The sequence below is a fragment of the Martes martes genome, assembly GCF_963455335.1.
Source record: "Martes martes genome assembly, chromosome: X".
NCBI lineage: Eukaryota > Metazoa > Chordata > Mammalia > Carnivora > Mustelidae > Martes > Martes martes.
In genome coordinates, this window is record NC_137897.1 from 121076003 (window position 1) to 121088044 (window position 12042).

The following is a 12042-nucleotide window of genomic DNA, read 5'->3' on the forward strand; positions in this document are numbered from 1 at the left end:
GGCCTGAGAGTCTTTTACGACAGGCAGCGGAGAGCGGGCCGCCGTCGCTGGCTGGGTTTCCGGCGGGGGCGCGGGGCCCCTGGCTGCCACCGCCGGGCGTGCTCGCTTCTCACTGCGACCCCCGGCTCCTGACCCCGGTAGCGGCTCGTCTGTGGCGAGAGAGCGGGGGCCGGCCCGGCCCTGGCCTGACCTGCGAGGTGACCTTGGTCGAGTCCCCTGCCGCGCGGAGCCCGTGTGGCGCGGGCCTGTCAGAGACTCAGTTCTCCAGCGGTCGGGGACACAGACCCAGAGCGGCCCCACAGGCTGCCCTGTGGCAGGGGAAGCGCCGGGCCGCCTGGGGAGTGGGGAGCGGGGGAGCTCGGTGGGGGCGGGGGAGATGCCCCTGCATGTGAAATGGCCGTTCCCCGCCGTGCCGCCGTTCACCTGGACTCTGGCCAGCAGCGTCGTCATGGGCCTGGTGGGCACCTACAGCTGCTTCTGGACCAGTGAGTGGGCCCAAAGCCGAGGCAGAGTCGGCCACGGCTCTCCACGCCCAGCCAGAGTTGGCGTTTGGGGTTGTGGGCGTGGGTAGGGGCCAGTTTGGCTGGGGGGAACCCTGGGACCCAGGGAGAATGAGGCCAAGACCTCTCCCCACAGTTCGTCTCTCCCTCCAGAGTACATGAACCACCTCACCGTCCACAACAAAGAGGTGCTGTACGAGCTCATCGAGAACCGAGGCCCAGCCACGCCCCTCATCACTGTCTCCAATCACCAGTCCTGCATGGATGACCCTCACCTCTGGGGTACCTGGCACCAGGGTTCTGGGCGTAGGGAGGCATGGCGAGAACCCGGGAGGGGGCCACACAAAAGCAGAACCAACTCACTTCTCACTGGGCTCTGTACATACCCCTGGCACTCCTGTTCCTGCGTGTCCTGCGCCGACGATGAAACTATGATTGGTGGCCCCTTCAGTGTCCTTTCAGAAAATGACTTGGTAAGGGCTTCAGAAAATTGGAGGGACCGAGGAAGTGAGGAAGCAGCTGCAGGGCAAAGTCTGATGGCCGCTTTCCTTTGTCGCATCAGGCCTGTGGAACCCTCCATGCTCTAAACGGTGGAAGGTCTCAGAGTATTAAAACAAATCCGGGAACCATAGGGTATCTTGTCAATGAAGGTGTGGGCTAGAGGCTGGGAGACCCGTGTCCTGCTTCCAGGTTTGCCCCAGGCCGAGTGTGTATCCTTTAACCAGCCTCATTTGGGAGCCCACTTTGCCACCTAGAAGTTCCTACTCTGCTGACTTCACAGGGAGCTGCTTGGCTCCAGTAACCCAGATGGCTGGGTAGAGGGGTGCCCAGAGCTTTTATCGATGAATTCGGGAGGTTAGACTGTTGTAGAGATCATGGGAAGCTAGTTAGTCAAATCAGAGCCTTTCAGAGCTCACCCTGGCCACTGGGCACAGAAGGGCCTGCAGAGTGCCATAGGCAGACACCAGGAGACCAGGAGGGACCTTTTAGAGCCACTCAGTAACCTAGACTAGTGTGGTGGCAGCAACAGTGGAGGGAGAGGTGTAGAAGAAGAGGCAGTGGCAAAAGATACCTGGGTGGGGGGGCGCCTGGGTGGCTCAGTGGGTTGGAACCTCTGCCTTCGGCTCAGGTCGTGATCCCAGGGTCCTGGGATCGAGCCCCGCATCGGGCTCTCTGCTCAGCAGGGAGCCTGCTTCCCTCTCTCTCTCTCTGCCTGCCTCTCTGCTTACTTGTGATCTCTGTCTGTCATATGAATAAATCTTTAAAAAATAAATAAAAAAAAGATACCTGGGGGTAGGCAGGCCAGATGTGGCGACTAATAAGATATGGGTGAGGGTGGGAGAGAGGGAGGAGCCAGGGACAACGTGGGGTCCAGCCGCAGGGACTGAAAGATGCTGCTTTCAGCCATAGGGAAATGGTAGTGCTGCTGCCTCTGTTCCTCATTCCCTGAAACTGGGTGACAGAAAAAGATGTTCCCTGGGGACAAAGCAAGCTGGGGCATGAAGCCTTTCCTTCTCTAGGGATCCTGAAACTCCGCCACATCTGGAACCTGAAGTTGATGCGTTGGTGAGGAGGAATGGGCCCCTCGCAGTGGGCCTGGCAGGCCTCACCCGTCTCTGCCCAGATTTGCCCTCCTCCTGCTCTGCCCAGGAGGCGGCATCCAGCAGTACAGGCAGGGCACGGGGTGGGGTTCCGCAGGCTCTCCTGTGCCTCCTTTCCACACTGCCGACGATGTCAGGCATCATGTTGGGGGAGGGCAGGGAATTAGGGTGCAGGGGAGGCAGGGGTGACTGCATCTGTCCCTACTTCAGGACCCCTGCGGCCGCAGACATCTGCTTCACCAGAGAGCTGCACTCCCGCTTCTTCAGCTTGGGCAAGTGTGTGCCCGTGTGCCGAGGTGAGCTGGTCCTCCAAGAGGGGCTCGTGGGCGAGTGGATGCAGGGAGGCACTTCTGCAGCCTTCTCTGCTTTTCTTCAGAGCGGGGACTGGTGGCCAGTGCTTTTGCTTGAGCAGTCCTGGGAGTGGAGGGACCCTGGTGGGACATGGAGCCTGGGCACAGAGGGGGCCGGCGGCCACCGCGCTGCTAGCGTGAGTCCCAGTTGCACTGCGTGGCTGCAGAGGTGGTCCTGGCTGCCAGAGGACTGAGGGCCTCGTGGAGAGCGTGCATTTCCTGGGACTGCCTGAGGGCTGTGTGAACCTGGGACTGTGGCATTAGAAGCCCAGGAGGCATTGTCCGCAGCTGAGAGACTCAGCCATGGGAGGGTGGCGATGGGAGGGTCTGCGGTGGTGGCGGCATGTGCTGCAAGCTGCAGCATTTCGGAAAACAGGCTTGCGGGGTGAGGGTGTGACACTGAGAGCCTCAGGACGTGGGGACCATTTTGATCCCCATTCTCCAGATAAAGGGGTTTGGAGGAATGAAGCCGCTGGCCCAGGGTCACGGGGCAAGAGGTGGCAAAGCCAGGATTTGAATCCAGGTTGCTCTTTTGTCTGGGGAAGGACAGTATTTTCTAGGCAGAGTATGAAAGGAAAGGCATTCGAGACACAGGAAGCACATACCAGGCCCTGAAGAGGTGAGCGATAAACGTAGAAAATGTAGGTTGCAGGCCAGCCAAATGTGAAGGTTCTGGAATAATCGTGTTAAGAATTTTGGACTCTATTCTGTCATCAGGGCAGTGATGTGCTTCCTTCTGTGGTTCAGAGAGAGAAACCATCCCTGCCGCAGCGTGGCTGGTGGAGGCCGGGAGCCCAGGTAGGGGCTCGCTGGGTCATTCCGGCAGCAGCAGACCATCGTAGCGGCGCCTCTGGAGGCCGCTGCGGACAGCTGGAGGCAGAGTAGACACGACTTGTTGACAGACTGGGTGGGGGAAGGGGTAAGGAAAAGATAGCTTGAAGATGACGCTAGGTGACGTCTGATGACACTGAGCCACTGGGAGGATGGGACGGACGGCAAGCAGTGTGCGGGGTTGAGAGGGACGGGTGTTGCGTTTTTGCACATATTTCACTGGAGGCGCCTGTCGCCCGAGGAGGACAGCAGTCCCAGAGGCAGTGGGATGTGCGGTCCGGAGCTGAGAAGAGCGCTCGGGCGAGCAGTAGGGACGCAGCGACTAGCAGAGTTGCAGAAGCAGAGGAATGATGGCAGTGAGGGGGCGCGGCCGGCCGGCAGGCGCTAGGACGGCAGCTTGGAGCGTGGACAGAGACACAGGCCACCGGGGCAGCAGGAAGCAGTGGCCAGGCAGGAAGGAAGCAAAGCAGGGCCCCTTGGTACTGGAGAAGCTGTGAAGTGACAGCCACAGGAGCTGCCAGGGCCAGGAGGGAGTGGGGATAGCGGGGGTGTCCACCCCTCCCGAAGGTCCGTCATGAAGAGGAAGAGGGAGGAGGAGGTAACCAAAGGGTGTCAGAGGTCAAGGGAGAGTTTCTTACTTCTGCTGGGGAAATGCAGTGAAGTAACCTCAAGAAAATGAAGGGCTTTTAATCCTCAGATCTGGTCTTTGGAGACAACAGCTCTGAGTGCTTTCACTTCTTGCTGCGTTCGAAGGCTGCTTCATTTCTCCAAAACATGAGCAGAAGCTACGAGTCTTGCGGCTAGTGCCCGTGGCATCGTGGGATGGGAACTCTGCTCAGGTGCCTGAGTCGCAGGTCCTCCCTTCTGCGACCTCACACACAGGCTTTCTGTGTCCATGTCTTTTTTCTTAAGTTTTATGTATGTATTTTTTAAGTTCATTTATTTTTTTAATGGGGTGTCAAACTCATGACCCTGAGATCAGGAGTCACATGCTTTTCTGGCTGAGCCACCCAGGCGCCCTCCACGTCAGCTTCTTATCTTGTTCTGCTTTTTGCTCTGCATCTAAGTTTTATTGTACGGTTAAAACCAGAAAACTAGGGGCGCCTGGGTGGCTTGGTTAGTGAGGTGTGTGCCTTCGGCTCAGGTCATGATCCCAGGATCCTGGGATTGAGTCCCACATCAGGCTCCCTGCTCAGCGGGGAGCCTGCTCCTCCCTCTTCCTGCCGCTCCCCCTGCTCGTGCTCTCTCTCTGACAAATAAATAAATAAAAATTTAAAAAAATCTTAATTCTCAGCACCTTCAGTGAGAGAAAGTGGACAGGGACAAGCTATTTTTCCAACATACGTGACGTGGAGCAAAGATCAAACAAATTGTGTCAAAGCAAAGGAAGTATCTGGCTTACTTGGCTTCTGTGTTCCAAAATACTCCATTTCCCCCCCAAGTACAGGCCTTATGATATGAAGTATCAAAGTGATCTTGGACAAGCCATGCAGGCGAGCAGAAGTAGTATTTGCAGAAGCTAAATACTCATGTGTTGTGCCAAAATCATGGTAGTAGTATTTTTCCCTTTATTTATTTAAAATTTCTCTCTTTTTTTTTAAGATTTTTTATTTATTTATTTGACAGACAGAGATCACAAGTAGGTAGAGAGGCAGGCAGAGAGAGAGGAGAAGGCAGGCTCCCTGCAGAGCAGAGAGCCCGATGCGGGACTCGATCCCAGGACCCTGGGATTATGACCTGAGCCGAAGGCAGAGGCTTAACCCACTGAGCCACCCAGGCGCCCTAAAATTTCTCTCTTTTTTTTTTTTTTTCTAAAATTTCTCTTTTTAAAAAAAAAAGATTTTAAGTATTTATTTGAGAGACAGAGAGAGAGATCACAGGCAGAGGCAGAGGGAGAAGCAGGCTCCCCACTGAGCAGGGAGCCTGATGTTGGGTTCGATCTCAGGACCCTGGGATCATGACCCGAGCCGAAGGCAGATTCTTTTTTTTTTTTTTTTAAGATTTTATTTGTTTGACAGAAAGAGAGAGAGAGATAGCAAGAGAGGGAACACAAGCACAGGGAGCGGGAGAGGGAGGAGCAAGCTTCCTGCAGAGCAGGGAGCCCGATGCGAGGCTCGATCCTAGGACCCCGGAATCCTGACCTGAACTGAAGACAGACACTGAACTGGCTGAGCCACCCAGATACCCCTCATTCATTCATTCATTCATTCATTCATTTGTTGGTTTTTTTTTTAAGTAGGCTCCATGCCCAGTGTGGGGCTTGAACTCATAACCCTGAGATCAAGAGTTGCATGCTCTACCAACTGAGCCAGCCAGGCGCCCCTAAGATCTCATCCTTTTTTAAGACTCAGGAATTTTCTGTGTGTTTATCTGAGTATACACCACATCTTTCTTCATTCATGTATTGGCGGACACATGGCTTGGTTCCCTATCTTGGCTACTGTGAAGCTGCAGTAAACACGGGGCTGCATATATCTTTTTTTTTTTTTAAGATTTTTATTTATTTATTTGACAGACAGAGATCACAAGTAGGCAGAGAGGCAGGCAGAGAGAGAGGAGGAAGCAGGCTCCCCGCTGAGCAGAGAGCCCGATGCGGGGCTCGATCCCAGAACTCTGGGACCATGACCTGAGCCAAAGGCAGAGGCTTTAACCCACTGAGCCACCCAGGCGCCCCTCATATATCTTTTTTAAAGAAAGTATTTATTTGAGCGAGAGAGGATGAGCAGGGGCATAGGCAGAGGGAGAGGGAGAGGCAGACTCCCCGCTGAGCAGGGAGCCCGATGCAGGGCTCCATCCCAGGACCCTGAGATCATGACCCGAGCTGAAGGCAGATACTTAACCAACTGAGCCACCCAGGTGCCCCATCTATATGTTAATTTTGTATCCTGAAATTTTATTAAATTCATTTATTACTTCTAATAACTTTTTGGTAGAGTCTTTAGAGTTTTCTATGCATGGTATCGTCATTATATCATATCAATGTCATTAATGACATTGTCATGTCATTAACTCCTTCCTCATCAAAATGGATGCCTCTTATTTCTTTTTCTTTTCTTTTTTTTAAAGACTTTATTTATTTGAAAGAGAGAGGGAAAGCAAGAGGGAGAGGGAGAAGGAGAAGCAGACTCCCCACGGAGCAGAGAGCCTGACGTGGGGCTCGATCCCAGGATGCTGAGACCATGACCTGAGCTGAAGGCAGAGGCTTAACCCACTGAGCCACCTAGACACCCCTCATTTCTTTTTCTGGTCTGATCACTGAGGCTAGGATTTGCAGTACAATGTTGAATAAAAACGGCAAGAGTGTACATCCTTGTCTTGTTCCTAACCTTAGACGAAAATCTCAGTTTTTCCGCATTGAGCATGATGTCAGCAGTGGTCTGTCATAGATGGCCTTTATTATGTTGAGTTATATTCTCTCTAAACCCTCTTTGTAGGGGCGCCTGGGGGGCTCAGTCGGTTAAGCGTCTGCCTTCAGCTTAGGTCATGATCCCAGAGTCCTGGGATCAAGCCCCACATCGGGCTCCCTGCTCAGCGGAGAGCCTGCTTCTCCCTCTCCCTCTGCTGTTCCCTTGCTTGTGCTCTTTCTCTCTCTCTCTGTCAAATAAATAAATAAATAAAATCTTTAAAAAAATAGAAAAAAAGTAAATCCATTTTGTTGAGAATTTTTATCATGAACAGATGTTGAATTTTGTCAAAATGCTTTTTCTGGGGGTGCCTGGGTGGCTCAGTCGTTAAGCATCTGCCCTCTGCCTTCGGCTCAGGTCATGATCCCAGCTAGGATCCATCCCTAGCTTATCGAGACTCCCTGCTCCAAGGAAGCCTTGCTTCTCCTTGTCCCACTGCCCCTGTTTGTGCTCCCTCTCTCTCTGTGTCTCTCTCTGTCATAAGTAAATAAATCTTCTTTAAAAATGCTTTTTCTGCATCTATTATGATTGTATGATTGTCACCCTTCATTTTGTTAGCGGGGTCTCTAGCATTGATTCGCAGATACTGAACCATCCTTCTGTCCCTGGAATAAATTCCACTCGTTGGTGGTGAATAATCCTTCTAACGTGTTGTTGGATTCAGTTTGCTAATATGTCATTGAGGGTTTCTGCGTCTGTGTTCATAGGGCTATTGTCCTGTAATTCTTTTTTGTAATGTCTTTGGTTTTGGTATCAGAGCTTATGCTGGCCTCACAGAACATATTTGGAACCCTTCCTTCCTCTTCCATTTTTTGGAATAGTTTGAGAAGAATAAATATTACCTCTTTAAATGTTTGGCAGAATTCACCTGTGAAGCCATCTGGTCCTGGACTTTGTTCAGAGTTTTTTGATGACCCATTCAGATAATCATTCACTAGTAGTTGGCCTGTTCGGCTTTTCTGTTTCTTCCCGATTCCATGTTGAGCGTGTTATCTCTCTCTTTCAGGTTGTCCAACTTTTTGTCGTGTAATTTTTTCACGCTACTCTTGTGGTCCTTGGTGGATCTGTGGTACCGGTCGTTCATTCTCCTCTTTTCTTGCTGAGTTTAGCTAGAGGTTTATCAGTTTTATCTTTTCAAAGACCCAGCTCTTGGTTCCATTGATATTTTTTTAGTCTATTTCATTTATTTCCACTCTGATGTAATTATTATTTCCTTCTTCTACTAACTTTGGGCTTTGTTCTTTTTCTAGTTCTTCTGGGTGTGAGGTTAGATCAAAGTTTTTCATGTTTCTTGAAGTAGGTGCGTGCCGCTCCGCATTTCCTTCTTAGAACCGCCGGCAGTGTCCCAGACCTTGAGGAGCCTGTAGTTCAGCATGATTTGCATTTCCAGCCGCATGGCACCGTCGCACCAGCGCGGTTTGGTGGAGATGGACACGGCGCTCCGAAGCCCCCTCCTACCAGGGAAAGCTGTGCCGCGGAGGGGAAGCGCTGCTCTCCTGATGCCCTGAGAAGCCGCTGGGACCGGCTGCTCCTCAACTCCAGCCCCTGCGGGAGCTGCTGGGCCAGGTCCCCACTGGGTTGGCTTGAGTCGAGCCTGCTGGACGGCTCTCTAGCACCTTCTAAACACTCGGCCTTGCAGAGAACAGGTTAAAAGCCCATTTCCTGGTGCACTGATTTGAGATAGTCCCAGTGTCTGTCTCCTCGTCTTTATGGTGTGTCTCTCCCTCCTTGATGAGGCTGTCCGTCACTGTCCGCTCCATGGGCAAGGTGGAGGTTCTGGCCGCGGGGTCACAGCGTGTCCCCACGGGGCTCCCAGCTGAAGGCCAGCGCATAGCGTTGGGCACCCATATCTGCGCTGTTGCTCACTGCCAGGCCCCCTGGGCTCGGTGTCAGGGCCTCCAGGTGTCTCCGTGGTGGGTGTTGTTAGCCTTGGGGGCACTTAAACCCCCCTTTTTTCAGCCTAGCGAGTTTGACTTTTTCCCGGCTCTCAGGGACACCATATGTCGCATCGACGTTCTCCCTTTCCCAAGAGGCTTCAATAACGAGAGTCTAGTTTCTGGGGGAGCCCTGTGAGGGGCGAAGGGGTCAGCCGGGAGGGAGGAATGGTGGAGGCTGAGGGCTCAGGCGGGGCTGGGAGGCCTGCGAAGAGTGGCTGTGGCGTCTGGCCCAGCCGAGACCTCAGGAAAGGGTCGCTGTGCGCGGTCTGGGGCCCCGGTGAGGCTGGAAATCGCGAACAGACTTGGTTTGCTCCCGCAATGCCCTCGGGACCAGGGGTGGCAGATGGTAGGCTCGCCCCAGGGGTGGTGCACCCCGAGGAGAAAGGCTGCAAGAGCTGAAGGGGGGCCAGGCCGGTGGGGAGCAGAGCCGGCGGGCCAGTCTGCGAGGGCGCACAGCGCTGGTGTCCGCGGCGCAGCGGGCGGGGCTGCAGGGGACCGGCGGGCGGGAGGTGGGCTCGGAGGCCGCTGGAGGAGTTGCCGGCTCGGAAGTTCAGCTGGAGGCGGTTGGAGACAGTGATGCTGCCTTGTCCGTGGCGGGTACTTGGAGGGTTAGAGGTCACCATTGAACAAACGCTGTCGTGGGCCCCAGGGCAACTGTGGCTGAGTCCCCAGGGACAGTGATCGGAGGGCGTCCGCGTGGCTGGTGCGGTGGGGATGGCGGAGTCCTTGAGCTGCCGGGGCAAGGAGGGCGCCCCGGCAGAATGGTGACCGATGGCGCGGCCTTTTCTCGGCAGGAGACGGCGTCTACCAGAAGGGAATGGACTTCATTCTGGATAAGCTCAACCACGGGGACTGGGTGCACATCTTCCCAGAAGGTCAGTGGCGCTGGCGGGGTTAGGGTTGCGCACCCTCCCGGCTTCCCAGCCTCACCCCTGTCCTGTCTCTCAACAGGGAAGGTGAACATGAGCTCCGAGTTCCTGCGCTTTAAGTGGGGTAGGCGCTGCTGCCCAGCGGCTTGGGATGCGCGTGTGGGTGGTGCCGGGGCAGGGGGCAGCACAGGCACAAGGGCTGGCCTTTCAGAGGAGCCAGACCAGGGCAGTTGGTCTTAATTGGAGGTGGGCAGCGGTGGCTTTGCCATAGGCTGGCACCGAAACTCTGCTTGTGCCAACGTTTCTGCCTCTTCCCGGGGCAGGAATCGGGCGCCTGATCGCCGAGTGTCGGCTCAACCCCGTCATCCTGCCCCTGTGGCATGTCGGTGAGCATCCCTCCCGGGCCGAGGCTGCAGCCTGGGGGTGAGGGCAGGGAAGAGGGGCTTCCCTGGGTTTGGGGAGCGTTCCACTGGGGGACAGGGAGAAGGACCCGGGGTGGAGCGGGCTGGGGCTTCCTCTGTTCCCAGGCTGCCCTGCTCCACCCCATGCCTGCTTCCTGGCCTCTGTCCGTTGTGCTGCAGGAATGAACGATGTCCTCCCTAACAGCCCGCCCTACCTCCCCCGCTTTGGACAGGTAGGTAGGGGCTGCTGGCCTTCGTCTGTCCGTCTTGCCTGCCATCTGCCTCTTGTCTCCCACTTAGCACCACTGAGGCCAGATTCAGCTGTAGCAGGGGGACCGAGTGGAACAGAGAGAGGGACTTCCTGGCATCGAGGCCGGTAGAAGGAGAGCAGGAGGAGCCAGGCTGGGTGGGGGGAGCCCTGGGGTCTAAGCAGGACAGGACACCTGGAGCGGGGCCTGCAGGACTTGAATGTTACTCAGCCTGACCACCTCGTTTTATTTTATTTTTTAAAAGATTTTATTTATTTATTTGACAGAGCGAGCGAGAGCAGGAACACAAGCAGGGGGAGTGGGAGAGGGAGAAGCAGACTCCCCACTGGGCAGGGAGGCCGATGCGGGGCTCGATTCCAAGACCCTGGGATCATGACCTGAGCCGAAGGCAGAGGCTTAACGACTGAGCCCAGGCGCTCCCCCTCCCCCGCCCACAACCTTGTTTTAAAGAGGGAGCGTGGCCAGGGGCAGGACTTAGCTTCTGGCTCTCTGGGGTGGTTGGGCCACGGCTTGTGTCTGTCACCCCTGGCGGCTGCTCTCCCTGCAGAACATCACGGTGCTGGTCGGGAAGCCCTTCAGCGCTCTGCCTGTGCTCGAGCGGCTCCGGGCCGAGAACAAGTCGGCTGTGAGTTGCCTTTCTCCCCGTGCCTCCCCCGCCCGCCTGCCCTGGGCTACCCTGGGGCTGGCGTGGCCTCTCCCGGCACCCTCAGCCTCCCAGGGCCCCGGGCCAGACTGCCCAAGGCCCGCAGGCCAGCCCCCGTTCTTCTCCTCAGGTGGAGATGCGCAAGGCTCTGACCGACTTCATTCAGGAAGAATTTCAGCGCCTGAAGACCCAGGCGGAGCAGCTGCACAACCACCTGCAGCCTGGGAGATAGGCGTCGGCCTGCCCAGCTCCTGCCCCCCGCCTGCTCCCTCTTGGAAGGGGGCGGCTGGCCCCCAGGCCCGGGAAAGAGGCAGCTCTGACCTAGGACCCAGCCGCCTGCTCTCAGTGCTGCCTTTGGGTCCTTGCACGGCACAGGGCTCACCTGGGGGATGGACTGATGTTTTGAGGTCACATACATTTTTTGAGACAGATTTGTACATAAGCCCTGGCAGGTGTCCTGTCCTCGTCGGCGAGCATCCCCTCCGCTCTGAGCCGCTTCAGTGCAAGGAAGCGTTCAGCTGCGCCTCCCACTCGGGCACGAGAGAAAGGAGAAACTTTGGTGGGGCTCCTCTCTTGCCTCCAGGTGTCCCCTTCCAGGGCCGGCATCAGGACGGAGGGGACTTGAAGGGGGCAGGGGGCCAGGCCGGAACTTTGGGTAGCAGTCCATGAGGCCTGTGGCCTGGTCTTCTCCCACCTGCCCCGATCTGGGAGCCGCTCACCACCTCCTCAGGGACGGCCGCCAGCCTCGTCTTCCTTCTGCCCGCACTTCCCACAGGTGTGGGGTCCTCGGGCAGGGCCCAGCCCTGGGCTGCAGGCGGACGAGCCGCCTTGTGCCAGAAGCGGAGCCCCGCTGAACGGAGCCTGCGGCAAGGGGCTGAGACCCTGTCCCTTGCCTGTGTTCCCGGGCCCACCGGCTGCTCTGTCTTCCACCTCCCTGGCATCTCTTGAGTCCCATGGGACCTGGGTTTTCATGTTTTGTAACCAATAAAGCATCTGTGTTGTGTTTTACCTCTGGCTTCTTCACAGGGGTGGGGTCGTGAGGCGGCTGCGGGACAGGAAGGCTGGACCCTTAGAGCAACAAGGGCCCTTGAGCACACCAAGCTCTCACCGTAAACTTCATTCGTTATCAGGGCGCCTGGGTGGCTCAGTTGGTTGTGTCCAACCTTTTTAAGGTTTTATTTATTTGATAGCATGCAAGCACACACGTGCACACATGGGGAGCGACAGGCAGAAGGAG

The 12042-nt window shown here is 55.9% G+C and overlaps 1 protein-coding gene across 4 annotated transcripts; it reads left to right on the forward strand.

Moving 5' to 3' along the window:
• TAFAZZIN (tafazzin, phospholipid-lysophospholipid transacylase) lies at positions 1–11813 on the forward strand. Of its 4 annotated transcripts, none has more exons than XM_080795272.1 (10): positions 1–485; positions 654–782; positions 2021–2066; positions 2312–2397; positions 9418–9498; positions 9575–9616; positions 9816–9878; positions 10020–10126; positions 10710–10787; positions 10936–11813. In XM_080795272.1, the coding sequence occupies exons 1-10, from the start codon at positions 377–379 to the stop codon at positions 11035–11037; spliced, it is 843 nt and encodes a 280-aa protein (XP_080651398.1). In that variant the 5' UTR covers positions 1–376; the 3' UTR covers positions 11038–11813. The 4 variants fall into 4 exon arrangements, with proteins under 4 accessions (XP_080651398.1, XP_080651399.1, XP_080651400.1 ...); XM_080795273.1 differs by having other exon boundaries at positions 10074–10126; XM_080795274.1 differs by lacking the exons at positions 2021–2066; positions 2312–2397.
• Positions 11814–12042: the final 229 nt, after the last annotated feature.